Source organism: Triplophysa dalaica, chromosome 17, assembly GCF_015846415.1.
Source record: "Triplophysa dalaica isolate WHDGS20190420 chromosome 17, ASM1584641v1, whole genome shotgun sequence".
NCBI lineage: Eukaryota > Metazoa > Chordata > Actinopteri > Cypriniformes > Nemacheilidae > Triplophysa > Triplophysa dalaica.
In genome coordinates, this window is record NC_079558.1 from 7,277,668 (window position 1) to 7,302,223 (window position 24,556).

Genomic DNA, 24,556 nt, shown 5'->3' on the forward strand with positions numbered 1-24,556 from the left:
GCGGAACACAGGGCTCCGCATAATTGGAGTCTCTAGACGTCAGTCAAGAACAGCTTTGCCACCACCTCTCCCGATACTCTTCAGCGCTGCACTTGGAGACCATACAGGCCGGCAGGGAGAGAAAATGCCAACGGGAGGATGAGATTGTAGGCCTTGTATGTACAAACCCTCAAATGTCTACCGTTTTTTCGACGCGTCGATGATCTCCTCGATGATTGCAGCGTTATGACTGCGGTCGACTCCCGTTCGTGTGTTTTATCCGCCGCTGTCTCTAGCCTCGGGAAAATGTACCCGACTGTTCTTGATCTAATTTTTTTCACAAACAAAAGAAGACACCCGAAAAAGCACTAAAAGAGCACGACAGAAGGATCGGTGAGTTTATCTCTCCGTGTGTTGTCAATGCGCATCGATTGTATCGTGATATCGCGTGTTTGTGAGGCTTTTAAGAGTTTTTCCCAGTCGGGCCCCTTCTAATGTTCGAGCCGGTTTAACTAAACCAAAGCTGGGGAAATGCATAAAGACACTTCTAGTGACGTGTAATAAATTCATCAGGTTTTAATTATGAACCACATATTATTTGTGGACTTGTGTTATTGCATTTCGTTAAAGTGACGTTAGGTTACGTGTGGTAAGGTCTGCATCTTTGCATTCTGTTGAAAATGAAGGTAACGTTATCCGCTATTTCAGTGTCTGAATCGGCTTCCGTATCGTCTTAAATTATACAATACAAGTGCAAATAATACGTTTGCATGGATGTATAAGAGTTATTTTATCACGAGGACATAGCTAAAGTAATTTGTTGTTCATCCGAGATTTATTTATTTATCTAGAAACTTATCTATTTTATATTTTACATTTGAGCTAGTCGTGCACAGTTGGGTTTAAATTATTAACATGATTGGATATCAATAATACACTAGAAAAGATAATATTTGCTAACTGAAATTCGAGCAGAGAAGATATGTTATGAGATGTTACCATCACACGTCATTCTATCAATGTTATCTTGTAAAGAATAGGGACCAATATTTGTATAAAAAGTCTCTATGTGCTATAAAGGCGGTTAATTGTTTTATTGGTTTATCCAGTGGTGTAACCACAGCAGGATCAAAAATCGTACAAAGGTGTGTAGTATTAAAAGGTCTACATTTCCCCCAAATTGTAGTATGATATGCAAAAAAATGAGCATTGTCTACTACTGTTACAATGTAATGATGGTCATTTTGAAAACCCATTTGCTTTTGAAATATTATCTTCTTATTCAAGGTATCAGTGACATTATACTGACACACAAGACGGTTAGAAGAGGTTGAGAGACTTTGTAAACTCCTGCTGGCATTTTTCAGTGTGCAGAGATTAAGGCCTGCCCATTTTAGTTGTCTTGAGCAGGGCTTAGACATGGCAGCAGACTTTTCCTAGAAAGCTGCTTCACTACACTAAGTGCATCTGTCAGTCACCCGGGTATAACCTCCATTTGACCAGTTTACATATTCAGGTGACTCAGTGTGTAGACCTGACTTAGTCACCAAAATATCAAATTGCTGATAAATGAGATGCACAAAGATTTGTTTTGGTCCAAATTATGAGGTTCTGAAAAGGTTTTATGGCAGTACGTAATGTGCTTTATTTTGTAAAGAGGCTATCTTTTGTCCAGAGAAGTAAAGTGTGATGTCCTTGTGCCATCCAGAACATTGATGTTTGCTTTTTTCCTCCTCTTGGTGTATTTACTCATGCTTTACCAAAATATTCATGAAATGTTGTTTAAAGCTATATCTTATATTATCAAAGGCGAGTGTCCGGTATGAGAGCGAATCGGACTGCTTCCTCTTCTGGGGCTTGAGTTCTAGAGATGTCTGGTGTAGAATTTGGCTGCAGTATCAGGTGAAGAGGGAGAGGGGTGAGACCTAAGGATGAGGGGGGTGTGCAGAGGGGGCCGGGCTCACGCTACCAGGAAGCAGAAGCTCTGGGCAAGGCTTGTTAGCGTTCTCGGTAGCAGAAACCCAAGCTGAGCAGAGAATAGCATAGTATTTAACGGGCTAGTGTTTAGTGATGTAGTGCCAGGGTAAGTCTGCAGATGGTCGTGTGTCGCATGTAATCGACAGTAGAACAAGGGGAACTGAAGGAAAAAATGCAGTGACTGTTTAAAGTAGAGACTTGAGGTAAATAACCTCAGATTATTGAAGTCGACTCTTATGTGATAAAAGTTTCGTCGATGTCGACACGACCAACAACAACTAAACTCAAATTAAACTATTTTCAAGCGCGAGGTCGGTGGTAGTGGTGCTAGTAAAAGAGCAGGAGGTGGATCTCTACAGTTACTTCAGATCTAAAGCGTGTTAACAGACCAAACTTCCTTTGCATTTACAAGTCACCTATTGTTACCTGTTGTGGTAATAAGCATGTTCGGGACGTCATAATGGTGTACTTGCATTCACTCGAATGTACTGTATTATAACACAACCGAATGCCCAATAAAGCCGTTATTAATTACAGACAACTAAATTATGCTCATATGTCCAGTCAGTAGCAATGCTTGTAAATAGTGTTTTTACTTATCACTCACTTACTAACTTACAAGTGAGCTGCGGTTTGGACATGAATGTGCTGCGTCTGCCGCTCATTGAACAGCATGACGCCGAGAGAGACATTTTTCAACTCACGGAAAACTATTGTTTATCCAAAAAGACGGCAGTCGCTTTTCTGAAGGAACCACTGCGTACCTTTGTGTGTATGCGTGCGCGTGACGCAGGGGCTGAGTCACAAATGCATCTGCACTTTTAAAACGGACCAGGCATTGTAAGTAAGCGAATGAATGGGAAACACATGTTTACTTTACGATTGTGTGAAGGGGAGGAATAGTAGCCCACAATCACCCTCTAATGAAGGGAAATGACGAAACGTAACATTGTAATTATTGTAATCCGTCAAAATGACAGACGGCCTTCAGAGTTTTCTGTCACTGGTGAAAAAATTTGCTTAGCGATGACAGACGCCAGAAGAGTGCAAAGTCCAGGTGCTATGGAAAGAAAGTAGAACGCAGTGCAGCTCACGTTTTCCGTGCAGTTTCAGACGCGAAATGTTAATCGGGCCTAATAATTCTCTGTTAACGTGACCTCTGCCCTGCGGTACGTAGTGTGGTTGTCCCTGGCTTTACAAAGGGGGGGATAAGCCAACTAACTTACTCCTAACGGCTATCTTGCGTCTTGAGATCAAACGTCTTTAACAGCGTTGCTATTTACTGTAAGCTAGCTCTGCCCTCAAACCGTTACACAGCTAATATTACAACCACAACATATCTTGGTTCTAACATCAGAAACACCAATGTTGCTCACATACTGATCCAAATGTTTCTCTCCAATGTCTCTGCTGGAAAGTATCTCCATCGATATCAATGAGTATCTATGCTAAAAGTCTTAGTACCGCGGGTCCTAACCATAGACTATATAAAATATGGACTTAGTGTCCGTGACGTCACCCGAAGGTCTGTGAATAAAAATGAAGTAGGCGGAGGCGCTCGTTGCCATCTTGGCATCGGGTCACTCCCGGATAATCTAAAATGGGCAAAAAGGCGGGACTTGGTTATAGCTGACGTGCCTGGTTTGCTGAAGCCACTTGTCACTCTACTCTAGTGGCCACGCGCCTTATTTGCAATAAAAAGAATTCACCTTTCTCACAGTTGTCATGAAGGGTAAAATTAGATATCCAGAGCAAAATAATTGTTTGTACCAGGCTGTAAATGTTTTTTTTGCCCATTTTAACATGGAGCTCAATGAGATTATGCTCTCTTTTTGAGCCAGTCTCTAGAGTCAGTAAATTGCAATTAAAGTCACTTCCGTGTTGGCTTCATGAGAGCGATCGTAAGGTTGCCCCTTGTCCTAACACTTCTCTGCTGGAAAGTCTTTATAATATTAACGCAGGTGCTTACTTTTATCCATCTTTTTATACTTGAAATCCACAGACCCTTTATTTTATGAAATAAATAAGACTTTGCACTTTCTAATTCCTGCATGAGCTCTTCCCTGCGTCAACATGAGGAGACACGCTGTTGCAGCCGACTAAATATTTTTGTACTGTGGTGGCCACCATCATGTTTCTAAAGGTTGGGGTGAGCGGAGGACTGAGAGATTGGTTGCAATTCTCAAACTCACCGCTAGTGGCCGCTTTAGATTTTTTTCTCCCATTAAAATGTTTATGTAAAGCTATGAATAGCTGTTTGATAAAATAATGAGTTAAAATGATTTACCCATGTCCTAGAATGGTAGTTGGTAGTAGTTCAGAAGGTCTGATCTTGTGGGTGTTCTTCATTACTCTCAGCTGGGACTGTTTCTAATACTATTGCGGTCCAGAATGAACTCTGCTGAACCTCTCATTTATCATCTGGACCTCTCTTCTGAACTTTTGCTGTCTGCTGCAATTGGTATTCACCTTAGCCCTTAGTTGTTTGGACTTTGCGGCCGCATAGTTTGGCAAAAAAACTTGTGGAGATTATTTTCAACAAATTTGTTATAAAATAACGTTAAATACAAATTATAATACTAGTCTATAGAATTGTTTCTACAACCGATGTCTTTTTAGAATATTTTTAGTATTTAAATATTTAATTTATTTTAATTTATCATTTTATTTTTTCATTTTAAAAATATTTCCAGCCAATATACTTAAATGTCAGTTGTTTTTAATAATGTGGTAGTTCAACCAAATTCTGATCTCATTTACTAACCCTCTTTTCATTCCAAACCTTAATGGCTTTCTTTATTCCGCACAAAAGAAGATATTTTGAAGAAAGTTGATGACTGAACAGCACTGGCCCCCACAAAACCAATGCTAGTTAATGGGAGCCAGAAAACAACATTCATAGAAAGTCATACAGGTTTGAAGTGACATGAGGGTGAGTAAATGATGACAGAATTGTTTGGGTGAACTGTCACTTTAACTAAGAGCACACAACTGTAATGCAATGCTGAAATTTTTATTACTGTATTTTTATTCATAACCCTATATTGAAGATAGAATTAGAAGTTCTTATAATTATAGTTATTCTTATAAATTATACAGTTCTTGTATATTACGAATTATAGCTGTTATTATATATATTGAATGTGTTTGTCTCTCTATAATGTTTTGGCAATTTTTTCAATCTTTGGTTTAGTGAAGTTCCAGTTAAAGTAAAAATAAATTACTTGGGCTGTTTGCGTAACAGAATCTGAAATAGATCAAGGTGAACGTGGCAGGATAGGTATGATTTCCGTTTAGTTGAGAAAGGGGCGCTGCAGATATTTCACTCCCATCCCGTTTTTGAGCCAAATATTTTAAAATAGTGTTGTTTAATTCCTTTTGGGGTGCGGTTCTGTCTCTTAGCCACAAAAGGGAGGCCTTAGCCAATAAGAGGCCTCGTCTGTGTCCCATGTGAAAGAAAACATTATTGATGGAAGCATTAAAGGGGTCATATGAAATGATTTTAGGTTAAAAAACGCTGTATTTTCCACATACCGTGCATGTTTGTATCTCCTCTTTGCCCTGCATCTCCGAAACGTGTGAATTTTTTACAAGCTTATCACTCTGAAAACATCAGGTTGCAAACCAATTGTACTGACCGACACGCCTATCTGGCTTGCATATACATTAGGGCGGTCTTAGTCAACTCATACCACGAACTGACGTAGATTTGTGGGGTTGTGTTCACACAAGGCGTTTCAGGCAGATTTGGGTGAGCGTGCATCTTTAAGAAAGCATCTTTTGTTCCGACACTTTCATTTTTGCAATTTTACGTGTCCAATACATGCATGCACTTATAAAACAATAGACACTGAAAAACACACATTCACACCATATGTCCCCTTTTAAAGTACAGGCAGATTCATTACAGCGTGTATGCATTATATGTTATTGCCCAGTTTACTGTTGCATCGCATCATTGCCAAGTTGGCCATAGCGTAGAGAACACATGCCTTGCAACACACACTTATCATTCTTTCACATAAAACCCCTCAGGTCAGAACATCAAACTAGGTGGAAAGATGTTCTCTAGTTCTGGGAACTGGTCTTTAATACCGAGCTATAATTTATTTTCTGCGTGCCGTGATGTCTTCTGTTAGCCGTGCAATGGGACCTTCATCAAGCACAGTATACCCTAGTATACTCCTTTTGCAGACAGTGCATTGCAAAGTTAATGTATATTCATTCTCTACAGTTTGCCTCCCAATCTGGCTTGCCAAAGGTTATATGAAGTCAATTTACCAGTGTTCTTGTCAATTCAGTAGTGCTAACATTGATCACGCAACATGTTTTGCGCAATCTTGTTTCAATATGTATGCAACTTTAGATTGAGAAAATCTAGGTGAAAAAACAAGCAATGCTCGAGTTAATATGCACACAGAATGCATCCTTATGAACTCAGTGACCCCTTTTCATGTGCACTCCTGACCACACTACAACACATTTTACAAATGTTTTTCTGCAGTGCAGGATCAGTTTGAAGTGGAGCAAGGTTCCTGAGTTTGGGGGAAAGGTCAGGCTTGTTGGCCTCTATGCACATTGTAGCCATAGCTGTACTGCCCGATTTGAGCTTTGATTTATGGCCATTCTTGTTCTCAGACTGACTTTAAAAAGGGGCAGAGTGGGAGAGAGGAAAATGAATGGGAAGGGGTGTAGAGACTGCAGATGGACAATGCTGAAAGTGAACTGGGGCTTTGCTCTATGTTGCCATACTAGCAATAGAGAAGATGGTAGGATCTGATTAATCTAGAGCTTAAATTCTTTATGTAGCAGTCCTTTAACGGTACTGAGTGTAATTTGGAGGATCTTTTGACAGAAATGCAATATAATATACATTACTATGTCTGAAGAGGTGTGTAGTACACAGTAGGCCTAAATGGACATATTGCTCTGCTTCGTAAATACACTATCTCCTTAAGCAAAGAAACAAAAACGTGATGACATCTTAGCCCTGTGTCAGCTGCCTTAGTGCTTCAAAGGGAGGGGTGGAGTGAGCCATTGGTTGCAATTCGCAATCTCACCACTAGATGCCACTAAATTCCATACACTGGACCTGAAAAGTTGATGAATTTAGAGACATGTTTTATGAAACTCACTGAATGTAGCAGTGTATTTTTTTAACAACTAATTCTGGCAACCCAGAAATACATTTTGAAAATATATACAGTAGTTTTACGCATACCTTTGCTACACCAGTGTTCGTTTAAAAAAATGCATCTGCCTCGTAGTTGGCTACTGATGCTAATTTGTTACTTGCATGTCATCTGAAAAGCCATGACCAAATGGCTGTAGAATAAAGATCACACAAGTGAGCCAAAATGTCACGATGTTGAGAGAAAGAAAATGGGGTGAGAGTTTATATGTGTAATATTAAGACTTCCTTTTTTAACAGCAGTTTGTCACCCATCCAGTTGTACAAAAAGGAAACAAAGAGCACTTGACATCCATTTGGGTCCTGTTTACGAAACTAACCCTTACCTTTAAAGACCACACAGTTTTTGACTAACCTGATTGAAGCAAGTAAAGCTGGTAAAGGATAAATCAACCAAGATATTAAAGGGATAGTTCACCTAAAAATAAAATAAGTTCTCTCATTATTTATTCACCCTCATGTCGTACAAAACTTGTATATTACTCTCTTTTCTGTGAAATTAATAATTTAAATAAATATCATTCTGTACAATGGAAACAGGGGCCTGTTTTGTTTGGTTACCAACAATCTTCATAATATCAAATTTTGTGTTCTGCAAAAGAAAGTCGTAGGTTTGGAATGACAAAATGAAAGAATTTTCATTTGGGGTGAATTATCCTTAAAGAAACCAGGTTAAAATGACTGTAGCTTCCCCCTTAAGCTTCTGTCTTTGTCCGATCTGTGATTGATATCAGCCTCACAAGGCATTAACTAGTCCATCTCAAATGTTTAGATAGTTCACACAACACCCAGAAGCCTCCAACAACGTGACACTCATCCTTTTCGTCTCTACCATCTCCGAGAAGGTGAATAGTGCACTGTTGTTTATCCCAGCACTTGACCTAAATTCTGTTGTTCCTTCTATCAGGAGACTTGATCAACTGTCATTAAGTATTCATGGCAAATTTCCTCTCTTTCAGGCTACTGTTGTGACATATTTCACTTTAAATTATTTAAAGTCTTGGTTTTTGATTGTGTGCAATTGGTGCAGTGACGGTTAATTTTTTTCTGGCTGTTATTTAAACAAAGACGCTTCGCTGTGGTTTTCTGTTGAAGGATTATGTTTGAGCTTTAGTGCTTGCTTTACATGATATTTTGTGGAAAGTTCAACCCTGCTTAATATGGGTTGATGTGAAATGTGCTCGATACAGAAGCGAGTTTGTCCAGGCACAAGCAGTTCTTGAGCTCATGCTTCACTTGCAGGGGGACACTCCGTATTTTGCTGATTCACGTTTGGACTATTCTGACAGTTCACAGCCAAGGGAACATGAGGTGTTAAAAATGAAATTAGTATGTGACATTTTGATTAATAACTTTTAATAAATTAAAGGTCATGCTTAGTCCGGGTAGTGCTAAATCTTTAATTTATTGAAAGTTGTTCCAGTTTAAACCAAATCAAAAGTTCACAAAACTAAAATCAAAAGGCTACAAAGTCTGAAAGAAAGTTTGCATTTGCTAATAGTAAAACCTCTCAAAAGCTGTTAAGTCCTCTGCTATAGTAGGTCAGAGAAAGACAGGCCCAGACCGGCATTGTAACCCATTCCACGGCAGCAGGTTGACTGGGAGTTGTTCCACGAGTTCATTTTTAGCGCTGGCCTTGAGTCTCAGGGAGTCTGCCTGGCAACACTTTACTCGGTATTGCCCTGTTTACACCTGGTATTAAAATCCGATTTGGGCGATGTGATAACAAGGGGCAGGCCAAGAATTGTTGCTTGCAATTCATCAAGCATCTTTATTAGCTCATCCTTTATTGTTTGAGCTTCAAAACATATTGAAAGTTCTCAATTAGGTTCCAAATTTTCAGGTCCCTCGCATTTCAGACTTTAACATTGTACAAATACATTTGTATTGACTTTATTTCACACTCTAATAGAAGACGTCCTTTGTTTTCCAGGTCCAGTTGCCCCCACCTAATGGAGAAAGTTGGCAAGGTGTGGAGCAACCTGAAGAGGGGATGTCAATCTCTGCTTCACCCAGAAGGTGGATCCTGTGTTGAAGGGCCACAACAGCTTGAAACCCACACAGACACGTTATGCCACAGTGTGAACAGGGCTCAGGTAGAAAACATCTTTGAGGCGGCTGGTACATCTAGCAGTGAGGCAGCCCTCCCTCTAGTATCATGGAGGACCAGTGGAGGTGTGTCACGACGGGGCCATAACTGTGTAGCGGATGTACCCCAGATACTAGAGATAACAGTTGAGCAGGACACTGAAGATACACGTGCTCCCCTGGGAGCTCGCAGAGATTCTTATTCACGCCATGCACCTTGGAGTGGAAAAAAGAGACACTCGTGCTCCACGAAGGCTCAGAGTTCTCTGGAGACCACGGAAAGGCGATCAGGCCGCTCTCTGCGTAGACACGGGACTGGTAGCAGCCGGGAGGACATAGAACCAGGAACATTACGTTCACTACGTCAACAGATCCATGATACAGTGGGTCTGTGCCTCCCGTTGCGCTCATCCTATCGAAGCAACAACCTTCCACATCCCAAACGAAAAATCCAAATTACAGAGCTAATGCTGGAGACGTGCCCCTTCGCACCGGGATCAGACCTGGCTCGAAAATGGCATCTTATAAAACAGCACACAACACCGGTCAACGTGATGCAGGTGGATCCATCATCGGACGCCTGCGGTGCTACCTGCACATCACCAGAGGATGAAGAGGAACGCTTGCGAGAAAGGCGGAGGCTCAGCATTGAGGAGGGTGTGGAACCACCTCCCGATGCCCATATCCACACTGTGGATGCCACCACACCCCCCTTAGCTTCTCTTTATAAGCTAGGACCCAAGCTGCCACCTGGAATGGGTGAGTCCTTAAGTGGGGGGTCAACTGCAGTTAACTGTGACTCTGAGGACGATGACACCACCACACTTTGCTTGCAAGCTCGCAGGCCAAAGCAGCGTCACTCTTCGGTGGAAGGCCATCTGGGCGGCAAGCAGACAGGTCCTTGGAAAATACACACCCAGATCGACTACATCCACTGCCTGGTTCCAGATCAGCAGCAAATCACGGCACTGCCCTGCTACTGGGGCGTGATGGACCGCTATGAGGCCGAAGCGCTACTGGACGGTCGGCCAGAGGGCACCTTTCTGCTTCGGGACTCTGCACAAGACGACTACCTTTTCTCCGTTAGCTTCCGCCGCTATGGCCGGTCTCTACACGCACGCATCGAACAGTGGAACCACAACTTCAGCTTCGACGCGCATGACCCTTGCGTATTTCACGCCGCCACCATCACGGCACTATTGGAGCACTACAAGGACCCTAGCGCTTGCATGTTCTTTGAGCCACTGCTCACGGTGCCTCTGAGTCGGACCTTCCCTTTCGCCCTTCAAAGCTTGGCACGAGGCACCATTTGCCACGGGATCACCTACGACGGCATTGGGGCGCTGTCTCTGCCTCCTGCCCTTCAGGACTACCTCAGGGAGTATCACTATAAGCAGAGGGTGCGTGTACGCTGGCTTGAGAGGGAGCCAATCAAGGCCAAGTAAGGCAGGCTCCTCAAGTCCAACAGGAATTGTCCTTTCAGCACTTTGCCTGGATAGAGGAATTACACGTTTTTTGGGACTGGACGGGCTTTGATGTTTTGGGAAGATGGGACCTGAAATTGAACACTATATATAAGCTTTTAACGTTTTTTATCACTCTAACAAACAAGAGAATACGTATATAGGTTAAAGTGGCTCTCCAGTGTGCACATTTCACTACAGCTTTTGGACTAGACAGAAGAAACCGAGATCTTAGTTTTGTTTTACCTTCTCTCTTAGTTCTCAAAGGCTTGTTTAAAGTGGAGCTGCACTTCTACAGAATACTTTCATGCCCTTCTTTCATAGCTTGGCTGTGTGGTAACTTCATCACATACTTTAAGTCAAACACTTTCCTGTCTACCCCTTGATTCTCTTGTAATATTGCTGGCAAAATTGGAAGGGGAGGCGAAATGGCAATCTTCAAATATTTTCATCATCCTTAGCTTTCATGGCGCTCTGTCAGTGGTTCCCATGGTAACGTTCTGTGCTCATTCCGTGGCTAAAGGCGGCAGTCTGCAGCAGGAAATAAAAAAAGAGATCTACGAAAGATAGATTGGATCTTTGTGTCCAGATGGCTTCAAAATGCAGTGCAGTTGAGAGAAGGGCTCTGTATTCGGCTTCTTTTACACGTCCAGGAAGTGACAAGGATGACGATGCACAAAACATCACGTGACATCAGAGCACTTGGATTAAAAAAACGTTACCCACATGATGAGTTCTGTTTCTTTCAGTGAGTTTTTCTAAATGTTTATTCCAACCACTAATTGCACAGGGGGTGACTAACTCTATATAGTCGTTTTTGTATTGTTGTGAATGGTCTGTCAGTGCCCTGAAAGCTGGGCGCTGGTGAAGAGCACTTTAACTTTAGCTGTGCTTGTGTTAGTGGGAGCAGCAAAGGGCAATACAAGAACCCGCTACACTGGGACCATTGTTGTTAGGTATGAACACCCTTTTTCTAGGAAAACACTCACTTTGTCTAATCCACATTTGTCTGTTGAGGACAGAGTACGTTATGAGGTGACCCATCAGTGTCATAGAGTCAGAATCAGGAGGGCTTGTTGTTACGGCCTTCGTGATTTTGGGATAATTTTAGTAATTATTTAATGATTATGAGTACGTTTGAGTACGATACGCTTATTCATTTAACACTTTTCCCCAAAGTACCTTACAAAGGAGGTAGGGATTTTCAGGGTTTACCTAGAATAATCTTTATAATTACATTAAAGGCCTCTTATAGCCAAACCAGCTTCTTGATCAGGAAAACAGAATAAGTCAGAGCCAGCTCTTAAAAATCTTGAACTAAATCAAATGCTATAGAAATGTGTTTTTGATTAATATAAGGTGGATATAAAGACCATATGAATATTGTTTTACTTTTGGTTCAGTCCCAACATCTACATCAACAGAAATCCAATGACTTAAAGATAGCTCACCCAAAAATGAAAATTCATTCTTATTTAGTCAACCCTATGTCATTTCAAACCTGGTGGCCAAATAACACTGTACTCTGTTGATTTCCATTGCATGGACACAAAACCACGGAGACATTTCTCAAAATATATATTTTAGTGTTGTTTAGAAAAAAAGATTCACATACAGGACTTGAACCACCTGAGGATACATAAATGATAATTTTCAATTTTGGGTGAACTGTCCCTTTAAGCAATGTGCCTTCGTGCATCTAAACCTTTTAGCTTATATGGTGTGCTAAGTGGATGTTACTATCAATTTTCCAATTGGAAAGACATCTTAGTCCAATGACTCTGCTTGCACCAAACAGCAGAGAATTTTCTTTATGGGCGTGGTGAATGATGCATTGATGGTACTAGGGCTATGGCTTTTTAATCTCAAACATTTCTGACTTGTTTTCATTTGATGAGACCGATCAGGTAGAGCTGCCAAATGCTATCCTAAGGCTAAGCTCAGCCACGCAACACAAACAGCATGGCACAGTGCAAGCTTTGTGTGCTTATGTGTAGGTTGCAGTGCCCTCGTCCTCCCTGTCTCGAACCGTTTGAGATTGAGAAAAGTTCCGTTTCATTTGCTCCTCCCAGACTGCAGTAATTTATCCTGTTGCATTTAAAATCGTCTTCCTGTACATTATCCCATCGAGTCTTTTGTTTTCCTTTGCACAAGAGGGGATTTCAGGGTCTCCATAGGTACATTCAGAGACATCACTTGAAATTAGTGCAATTTAGAGGCTCGGCTGGGAAGGTGTCAGTGTAGCAAGTTCCTGTCATCAGATGCTTTAAAATCTGAAGGGGTCAGATGTCCTGCTTACTGTTCACCTGTAAGGTGTGTCATGCTTGTCTTGGTTCGGACACTCCTCAGTGCACTAATCCATTAAACTTGATGTGTACCTGTTTTCATCAGGGATTGAACTTAGTCAGATGAGGATGGAGAAGATCTTGGTGTCGTCTTCTCTAGTTTCCCTCTAGTTTTAAATAATTGACTAAAATATATCTTTCCTCTCTCTCTCTCTCTCTCTCTCTCTCTCTCTCTCTCTCTCTCTCTCTATATATATATATATATATATATATATATATATATATATGTATATGTATATGTGCGCCTGTGTGTATATATATATATATAGATACAGATTTTAAAATGAAATATTTTTCGTATTAGAAGGAAATGCAATAATGTTCTTGGGCTTAGTTGTGAAAACCACATGTGAAAAATATCTGAGGTCTCCTTTGAAATTCTCAGGGGAGTGTCATTCACATCGTAATATATATGATCTGGTGCAATGTGTCAACGTGTTTGAGAGGAACTATAAAATAATGTGACCAAAGGTTCTAGTTTTTATTGTCACTGAGGGAGAAAATGAATGAAAATGTCATTGCGTTCAGTAACCATCCTTTTGAAATTATTGCAAAAATGTTAGAAAATCGAGCATTTCTAAAGAATACGGGTCTAGTTTTAGACCTAATAGGTGCTAATTGGCTCACTCTATTGATTTTTTTCATTGGATTTTAAAAGTGCCTTTTCTTAATACAATACAGTCTGGCAAAGTTGTTGTTGAAAATGCACCAAAATTAGTATTTAGTTGTGTAATATCATCAAAATGAATAAATGTACACAAAACTTTTAATCCCCCATATTTAAATTGCTAAATTAATAAAACCATATTTATTTGAGCTCCTAACAGAACAATATAGTTAAATGTGTCCAATGTATAAACCATATGATTGACTTAAATAATTGCACAGTTAGAGATAATTTGCATGGATGAAAGCTATGTGACAGACTATAAAGAAGGTTCTAGGATGTATGTGATACTAAAGCTTTAGATTGGCAGTATGTGGTCTCAAATGATGTATGGCTGTCAATAGTCTTTATAGAGTAGATGGAATTCAAGACATTCTACTAAGATGTAACAATACCATGTCAAAAAAAATAAGAGAATGTTGCAAGCATTTTTCTGCACATTTCCAACAAGTACAGTGTTTTCTGTTCAATGTTTTTTTCAAAATAATAAAAGTCTCTCACGTGAAGCATCAAAAGTCTGTCACCTTAAGGCTCTATATTATGCACATTTGTTTTAAATAAAGGGGCTGAAGGGGTGGGCTAGAACTGTGTGTCATGACGACCCTACTTGATAATGACTGGACTAAAGACTCTTGCACCACCCATGACCTGCCTTTGTTTTTCTGATTGGACACTTGGGACTTAGCCCTCAAATACTATCTGCATCATACACCATGGGTTCTCTGGAGTGACGTGGATATCACTGTCTCTGGCCATCTTATGTATTTCATTTTTTTACTTTTTTTTTACACGGCCCAAGATTTGTACTGTACAATGAAATTTTTGGCACCTCTTTTCCCCTCTCTGTTATCTTATCCTCATGGATTCTCTTTTATGTACAGTTATTGATCCCAACCCCCAGGCTGTTACTGAGTTGTTCAGTTGTATTATTTTGTTTGACTATTGGTTGCAGTTTGCTGTATTTGGGGGGCAGAGGGTCGTGGGTCCGCGTGCCCCTCTTTCACCAGTAGCTGTCACTCTTGGTGCTCTTGGCTAATGCTTCATTGTCTTAATATTCAAAAATAAAAGTGTTGTATGTGTATCTTCTTGTCTCTATTGTCTCTTCTCTCTGATTTACAGAATGTCATTTTTGGGTGAACTATCCCTTTAATCTTGAGGGTAATGGAAAATTTGTAGAGGTTTATGTAATAAATAATCATGCTTTTAGTTGTGCCCCATGAAATGTTATTAGCCTCGGTGCACGTGGCGAGAGTGATCGTATATCGTGTGTGGGTACATCGTACCATCTCTGCAATGCGACATTCAGAAGCATTCAGGATGCTCAAATGTTATTGTTTTTGGTTTTTTTATGTTGACCATATCTAACCTCACCTCAGCCTAATAAAATGACGCGTAGTTTTCAACAGACCGGGTGGCGCTAACCGTTTACCGGTCAACACAAACTTTCCTGGAGAGTTCTTATTGGTTTGCTGCGGCAAACTAGTGAAACGATTGGACCAGATTTTGTTTGTCACAGACGGTCGTTTTTCGATTTGGAGACTTTTACATAATCTGAAAACTGGATAATTAAGCTTTCTGTTGATGTATGGGTTGTTAGGATAGGACAATATCTTGCCAAGATACATAAACATTGAGAGCCTTTGAAGTTGTTAATCAGATGCACTGTAGCAGGCCATCCACTCAAAATAATGGTTAAATATATTTAGGGTAGGAAATTTACAAAATATCTTGATGGTAATCTTAATGAATTTTGGCATAAAAAAATTGATAATTCTGACCCATACAATGTATTTTTGGCTTTCACTAAAAATGTCCCTGTGCTACTCAAAAACTGGTTTTGTGATCCAGGGTCACATACAGGAAGGGTATGTTCAGGAATGTACAAGTTACTCAGTATTTTAAAGCAGAGGTGACAAAGACCAGGATACACAAAATAAATTTGACCAAAAATACAATACAAATAACAGCGTCAGTCTAGTTTAAAGCCTAAAGCATTTAGTATGCGATTGCTTCAAAGTATTTACATGGCCCTGTTCAGGACTCTTCAGGTCAGTGGATGAATGTGTAGGGAACAGGACATGCAGGAGTTCAGTATCGTTGAGACTGCTCTGTGAAGACACTGTTCTGTGCTATAAATACACACAGACATCTGGGCCTTGCAAATATCTCTTAACAGTTATGAGTTTGCTGTAAAGCCCTCCTTGGCTTATGTTAACCACATTGCAATAACAGTATTCTGTCTGGTTCATGACCTGATAGCATATAATAACCAACTTTGCGTGTTGTCTGTGAGTCACCCAACACAAACAAGGTAAGAAAACAAATGTGATTTACACTTGAATTTGTATTACATTTTTTCTTCAGGGATTAAATAGGCGTTAATGTCCAAAAAGTAACCAAATCACGCAAACTTGCAATTTCAAATAGGTTCTCCTGTTCTTCATACTGAGGGGAAAGAGTTTTACGGTTTCGACTTAACAACATAAACAAACGTTACTGCGCATACAACTAATTTTAACTAATAGTTTATTCAATACAATTATTATATAGTACAATAATAATACTTAATATTAACATAAATTAAACAAAATATGAATAGTTATATTATTATACTATAGCCAAACAGAAACCGGAAGTTGACTGGGGGTCAGACGCGCGCGAGTCCGATGAAACGGTCTATGGGCTGTAGTGTGGGGAGTTACTAGGCCACACACATCTAATTTCTAGACATCATTGAGATTCCTCCAACTCTGCTCTTTGATGGTATAGTACGTTGTCGATTTGTCAGTTCATCACCCTGGCTCTACCTCTCTTTCGCAGAAAAAGGGGAGGGGAAGGGTCGGGTTGCATCCCATCTCCACACCATGTCTGGATGGGTTTATGAGACACCCATGCTTCCCCCCCGTCTGTCACAAACCACTAGATAAAAACATGCACCAAACCTATTCATCAGACAAAGTGTCGGCTAGAAGTATGTATGCACCTGTGTATGTGGTGTTTATGTTAGGTTTAATATCTCTGGGGTAGCAGATTTTTGTTGGATTGTTCCCAATGCCTTTCAGTTTAAGTTCTATAACTGTGACTTCCTAGAAGTACTTGATTTAATATTGATTAAGAGTTCCTAGAATTCACTCCTGCCAAACACATAGGGATGCAATGGGACCGTGTTGACTTTGCACACATAGGCCTTCACACAAGAGAGGCAGATATCGAATGAAGTAGGTATGATAGTAGGCTCTTGAGCTTTAAGTTAACAAAGGTGTGTATATAAATTGATATAAATAATAATATTTGTCAAACAAAATCTTTATTTTGTTAAGAATAAACAATAATTTAATAAACAAGTGCATAAAAGATTAGTGTCTCCCTACTTCACCCCAAATCACAACGGTGGCTTATAATAATTATTCTTTAACATAACTGTAAGGTTGGTTTTCGGAAAAATGTCAGTGTGACGTCATTTGACTCACGTGAAGAAAAGTACGTAAATCAACCCAAAATTTTCAATGTACAAAGTTTTGATCTCTGCAGCCTGTAGAACGGCAGGTGGGTTAAGGCCAAAAACTGCAAGTGGGAGGAGCTTAAGCCGCAAGTAGGCTGGATTTATACGCGGTGATTATAGGTAGAGACAGTAATGAAAACATTATTAAAAATGACATTTTCATCGAAATTAAAGTTTTGTTTTATGACAATTTGTCAAAACGCATCTAATGAAAATACGATAAAATTAATAGCTTTTTTTTAGCAAAGCACGTTTTAGTCCACCGGAAGTTCAATGCATCGTGAAGTTACGGCAAGCATGGCATAGTAAAAGTTTCACCACGTACACACTAAGCAACGCAAATGTCTTTGTATAAAAATAATAATTATGCGTATTCTTGTAGTTAATTTCAGAAACCACAATTTATCTAAACCACTGCGAGGACTGCAGTGTCTATTTATGTTAACAATTATTTAAATGGTCATTCGCTGCTGTTCTGACAGTTTGTTCTACCATCAGATTGTGAGTAAGGTTTAGGGTTTGGGGGAAGGTTTAGTCTTGTATTTTTTTATGCAAAATACAAAACCAAAAAATATTCCAAGCCACCAACTGTTGTATGTGTAAATTGAGATTTGTCCAGCAGGGGGCAGTAAAGCATTGTGTATGGGGCATTGTCAAAGGCTCCGAAGAAGCGCGCTGTGATGCTCCAGCAAGTAAATTTTTTGCATGTCTGAAGCTGTGATGGGTCCTCAATAAAGTGACAATGGAGAATTATGGCCTTCTCTGAGTCTTCTTTTTGTTTGTGTCCCAAGATGCTACTCTAACTGTGGACCATGAACCAATGCTACAACACACGCCATTAAGTAAACCAATCAAATCCTCTAGGGGTGTGCGGTTGACCCTCCCATCTTTTTTCCCATCCCAGCTCAGTCCTTCATTTTTATCTAATTTCAGATTAAGCGAATCTGACCATGTATAGGGACTGCAACTTTTTAAGGGATGTTCACTCAAAATGAAAATTCTATCCTCATTTACTCACCAATCAGGTTGTTTCTAACCTATATACATTTATTTTTTCTGTTAACACAAATAAATAAATGTTCAATTTTTCAGTTCTGTCACATGTCATCTACTACAATAGTAGGAAAAACATATTGTTCTGTTGAGCACAAAGTGAGATATTTTGAAGATTTTAGGAACACAAACAGTTCTGGGTTTTCTTTGACGACCATTTTATTTTTCCTAATATGGCAGTCAATGCAGTCATGTTCATCAGAACAAAGTAATTTATTCAGGTATGAAATGACATGAGGGTGATCAAATGATGACCGAATTTCCATTTTTGGGTGAACTTTCACTTTAAGTTAAGCATGTGTGTCCAGCATGTGTTAGTCCAGTTTAATGGGAAAAGACGCAGCCAAGCCTATTAGAGGGGTCTGCAAGTTGCATACATGCAAGTACGTTTTATTTGAATGCCTTTTTAAACATGCTTGTGATGTGAACTCTTTTGGTTTATTACTTTCATATGCTTCTATCTACTGTCTTACCTTCTGTTGTGTCTTTATGTGGATCTTCGGTGCTGAAGACCAAACCATTAGAAGACTTTGTGTGCTGAAACTCGCTTTGACTTGCAAAATATAATACATAACTCACTCTCCTAGTCTGTCTGAGTAGTATTATTCCCACCCTCCTTTTCTCTCTCCTGCACTGCTCCATGCATCTCTGGTTCAACACTACTCCTTGCACAACGTGACTCAGCATAAGAGCTCAGAGGCTGTGATGTGCACACTTAATGTGTGTGTTTGAGTCATAATATCCAGTGCCCTGGTTTTCATGAAGCTGACATAAATATACTAGCGTCAGTTTAAAAAAAAAGGATGTTATATGGGCAGAAATAGAGGAAGAAGGACAAAAGTTGTCGACTATAGCAAAGACTTAGTGAGTATTCTCAACTCTATGTCGCAATGCAGCTGCTGCATGGATGCTGTTGCTAAGCAACCACCGCTTCACCAGAAGCTGCTCATGGTTATGCAAGACCAGTGGAGTCTCTCTCTCTCTCTGCTTCAGTGTGTGGTGGTTACACCTATCAGAACTGTCATAAATATCTAAGTACACCTCAGATTTATGCACGTTGTGATTGGTGGATTGAATATTGGATGTGGACGTATTTATATAAAGTTAATTTTTATCTTTGTTGTGTGCAGCTTTTTATACATTGTGGGAATCTACAAGGTTGGTAAACGATCTGCCTAGTGCCTACAATTAGGAACTGTGAAAATACTAATAACTAGGTGTTATATTTCCAGAGTAAAATCGTTGGGGCATGCATGTGTAAATTTCCTTAGCCTAGGGTGTGATGCCTTAAGCTAGGGTGTGATGTCACCAGGGATTTTTCCAAATACTGATAGCTAGATGCTAGTTGCTAGGTGTTGCTCAACAGTCAATCTTTAGGATTTTTTTAGCATTTTCTGTCAGGTTAAAATCATCATAATTATTTGACCCATAGCAGCTTTGCAACAGAAACATAGCATTAGGAATTCTGCTTTGAGATGACTGTCTCTCCCTTATGCAAAGAAAATATATTGTCCTCTATATTAACTTTCAATATATTGACTTGAGTAATTTAATACAGAATAATACATAGATTTTTGATAAAATGAAAATTATACACACTTGGTTTGTTATATATGAAAATACATTACTTAAAGGTATAATTTGTAAGAATTTTGTGGTGAAATATCACAAAACCGCTTGGCCAATGTTATATATATATTTATTTATATTTATATATTAGTACTTACAATATCATTAAACACATGCGGAAGTAGTTTGTAGCATCGGTCCGTGTTGCACTATTGCAAATGATGTGGGTACGTTCAAAATAACTTTTACTAAGATTTATTTGAACACTTAAAACTGCTCAGTGTTATCACACCATCGAATTTAACAATTACTGTAACATCTATGACTAACAATTTAGTTTTAAACCTCACATTACTCGGGTCTAATTCATTATAATGAAATAAGATGAATCCATCAAACGCAATATTTATAAAACTGTATTACTTTACCTCTTCCACTAACATGATTTCTCGTTCCCGTCTGATTGATGTATCAGCGGTACCATCAGCGGTCCAGTTGAAGACAACATATCCCATCATTCCATGCTTCTACACAGAGTCATCAAGCTGCGCTATTGTTGTTGTTTTGATCGTGCGCCCTCTTGCGGCGATTTCTACAAACTGTACCTTTAATATATTACATTATATTTTCAAGTATATTCTGTGTGTAATTTTTGAAGGATCTATTGAAAAAAATGCAATATAATATACAAAGCTATGTTTTCAGGGTTGTATAAAGATCTTACATAATGAAGCGTTATGTTTTCATTACCTTAGAATGAGCTATTTCTATTTACAAACACCTTGGATCCCCTTACATGGAATTTACCATGTTGTTTCTACAGCAGCCCTAAAAAGACATACTCTACAGAGCGTGTTTTTAAAACGTTTACTCCTTAGGGAAAGAAGCGAAAATGTGACGACATCTTAGTCCTTTGTCAGCCACCGTAGTGCTTTGAAAGGAAGGGTGAGCGGTGGAGGAAGCCATTGGTTGCAGTTTGCAACTTCACCACTATGGATGCCACTAAATTTCACACACTGGAGTGACTGGACCTTTAAGAATCGGAAGATTGCAGTAATGAGCAGGCAGCTTTTAGCACATCCTGCTGATCTAAGGGCAACATGTACCAAGCGTATCATCTCCCTCTTAGCATTATGCTGTGAGCTGTCTGTCTGTGTTTCTCTCTCTCTCTCTCTCTCTCTCACCCTCCATTCTCTGCACACCCAGTGATGTTGAATCAGGCCACCCACTTGGGTGCTCTGAACTAGAACATCAGCCTACTTCTCAGTGTAATTAGAGCTAAAACCAGAGAGGTGTTTGAGTGTTGAGGGAGAAAATATGGCCTTGGTTGTGTCACTTTGTCTTGAATTAAGCAAAGGATTAAGAAACAGTTAGAGCTGTATAGTGGCATGGCAAAATAAAACACGTCCGTCTTCAAGTGATGAAGATAATAGCAAACATAGAAAGATTAGGACCTCTGAGAGTGGGCATATACCGCCTGGGATTGTGTGCACAGCTGGTTAGGGTGTGTGTAAAAGAGATTGTTATGAAGCTCAATTGGATGGACAAGAAGCTCAGAACTAAGAAACGGAGGAGAGGTCCTTAGAAAGAAACATACGTTTTTTTTGTTGTGGGTAAAGGCGAGTGCATTAGTGTTGCATTAGCTCAGTGTTATGGAGCAGGATTTTGCATGATGCATACAAATGTAATTATTCTCAATTACAGGATCTAGAGAAATTAGAAATTAAAAATATGCGAACAGCAAAATGCTTTTAGATGATAAAATGGCTCAGCTTGTGATTATGAGGTTACAGAGGAGTCAAGTGAACATTTGGGCATTTTGATATTGAGTATTAGAATCGTTATTTATAGAACCGTGAGTTGATGGAATGATGTAACAATGAAATGATGGAATGATGTAACAAAATAGAAAAGAAAAAGAAACACAGAACAATCTGTATGGATGATGACACGTTATATTAACGTTTTATTATGTGTTTTATGAAAAGTAATCCTGCCTTATAAATGTATAAAATAGAAGTACAAGTATGTTTACATAAACCTACTGAATTCTACACTTTACTTTCCCTCAGCCCCTTTGGGTCATCCTTTTTTAAGTCTAGTGAGTAACTTCCCAGAATCCTTATTATTATCAGAAATAGCCAACACCAATAACATTTAAACAGATTCAGTGATGTTTTCCTCTTAACCAACAGAGGGCGCTCAAGAGCTCTGTGACCGAGAACGCTCTCTTTAGGGACTGTGAAATGTTTCTGTGTTGTGCGTGTGTTGTGTGTGTGCATGAATCACTTCTCTGTAGTTGTGTTATTCAAAGTGCCAGCTTATTAACATGTGTGCTAAGAAAATACCTACATGCTCCACGGTCAGAGGGAAATGAGATGAGAAGTGAATTATAATCTACACACATCACATTCTGGGATGCTGAAGATGCTGAGGGTGGAGAGGTCCATAGGGTATAAAGCAAGTGGGAAAATGAAAAAATGTTTGAAGTATGCCAGCATTTAATAAGCAATACTAAGAATTTATCTCTGCATATAATTTGTATTTATTTATTTATTTCAAGGAGAATACAAGCTGGAAGCACAGTCGACATTGGCATTCACAGATAAATGTTGATCTAACGCAGGTTAACGAAGGTTTCCATTTTGTTTAAGGAACCAGTTTTGGGCACCTAAAAATATACCAAACATAACCCTTACATTATTACTTGTAGCCTTGGTTGTATTTGTTTTGTGGCTGGCATGTCCGTTTACTAACCCTCAAGTTTCTTCCAAAAGTGTATAAAATTCCTTGTTCTGTTGAAAACTAAATTAGATATTCGAAGAAATTAAGAAAGTAAACAGTTCTTGGGCACTATTAACTTCCATGTAGTTTTTCCCTACCATGGAAGTCAATAGTGACCCAAAACTGTTCGGATACAAGCATTCTTCTAAATATTATTATTACATTACAATTTTTTGTTTTCGGCGAGACAACAAAATTGACGCAGGATTGGAACAACTAGGGAGTGAGTACATGATGAGAGAATTTTGATTTTTAGTGGCAATATCAGAGTAAACACTTTTATTAACATGAACTCCAATCTTTCCAAATCATATTAGTACCTGTGGACCCAAACTGGAAATGGCAATACCACACTTATAGCTCAACTGGTACAGCATTGTGTCATCAATGATTATTGGTTTGATTCCAAAAAGTTGTATAACACAGTATGATTTGTGTATTTGTGCACTGTCCTCTCTACATAATCTATAGAAATTTTTAATGTACAGTAAATCTCTTCCGAACCGTCTTCTGAAGCTTGATCATCCTTTTCCTCATCCGTCTCTCCGTGCATTTCGAATCACAGAGCGGACGTTCCTCGCCCTTTCCCTCTGACCTATTTTTGATCTTCTGTGCATTTCCCACTCCATGCCAGATTAACATTTCACCAAACAAGACGAGCGGAGACAGAGAGACAGCATCATATAAGACGAAATGACAGCTCTATACGCCCACACTCTCTTCGCTTTTCAACTCCTTGCCCTGCTCTCCAGCGCTCCTCTGTTTTCCTCCTTTCCTATCCTTTCATCTTATCTCTCCTCTGCTCTTCTTCCATAAGCCAGTCCTGCTTGGCTGCTCGGCCGCTCGGGACCTCATCAAATATCCTATTTTTACAATTAATTTGTTGACATCCTCATTGATATTTTAGCTTGAGCGAGACTTTAACTTTGCGGGAGAGAGATGGGGGTTTAAACATACATGATTTCATCATTGTTCTCCTCCTCTCTTTTCTGATGTGTTTTTGGTGTCGGAGGCTCACATGTTGCAATTGTTAAATATTGTTAAATAAGATGCAATGTTTAATACGGACATGGCGCATGCAATTCTTTGGTCAGGTTGATATAATAATAGTATTGGGCTAAGCTCTGAATATCTGTCTGTGTAACTTCCCATGTGCCGGCGGTAATGAATGCATGCATGCATCAAACATTTGCACAGCAGCTGTACTGTCAAGGGAGAGGAACTGCATTTTACAACCTTACGACCAAGCACCCACCCAACCCCCCTACCCCCATCTGTTTCAGTGACCTCACAGTTGCCAGGGTTACGGGGATTCCTAGCTCATGGCAGGATCTGATTGGTTCAGAGACCGAAAGGAGCTTCTAATTGGGTCAAAAGAACCACAAACAGAATAAACAAGATGTTACCAAATACACAGATTTACATTTATTATCTTGATAATCGTATCTTGTTTATAATCTTCAATTGGTCTGTTTTGAGATGAAACCGTCAAAGGAACACTGATGCAAATATGATGGTAATGTTGCGGACTGTGATGTAAGTGAAAAGCCAACAACAAATGACTGGGGGGCACATCTGTTTTGTGTCAACCCTGGAGCTTCATCAACCTCATTTCAAAAGCAGATTCGTCCTCTTCGGACACACTGTTCCTCAAATAAATCTCTAGAGGATCACTTCGAACAGCTTGGCATTAACAAGGCCGCTGCATGAAGGAGAGAAACAGATGAGATAAAGAACAGTAAGAGAATATAGAAAAAGCTGGTTGTGTAATCTGATTGGACAAGGACAATTCCAGTAGTGATTGTATTAGGATAACAGACACAATTCAACGCCATATTGTTATCATAATACAAGTTATTAGACATTTTATGGAAGTTTACATAACTTGTAGTAAAGTAATATCAGATCTGCAATTGCCGGCAATTCCTGAAATATAAT

General features: G+C 39.5%; 1 protein-coding gene across 2 annotated transcripts; it reads left to right on the top strand.

The window, feature by feature from the left end:
* Window positions 1-21: 21 nt before the first annotated feature.
* Window positions 22-14,791, top strand: socs5a (suppressor of cytokine signaling 5a). Of its 2 annotated transcripts, none has more exons than XM_056771341.1 (2): window positions 22-155; window positions 9,081-14,791. In XM_056771341.1, exon 2 carries the CDS (start codon window positions 9,100-9,102, stop codon window positions 10,678-10,680), a length of 1,581 nt encoding a protein of 526 aa, XP_056627319.1. In that variant the 5' UTR covers window positions 22-155; window positions 9,081-9,099; the 3' UTR covers window positions 10,681-14,791. The 2 variants fall into 2 exon arrangements, with proteins under 2 accessions (XP_056627319.1, XP_056627318.1); XM_056771340.1 differs by having other exon boundaries at window positions 49-372.
* Window positions 14,792-24,556: the final 9,765 nt, after the last annotated feature.

What these genes read in the sequence shown, in the direction of transcription:
- socs5a (XM_056771341.1), top strand. Translation starts at nt 9,100, where the DNA reads ATGGAGAAAGTTGGCAAGGTGTGGAGCAACCTGAAGAGGGGATGTCAA.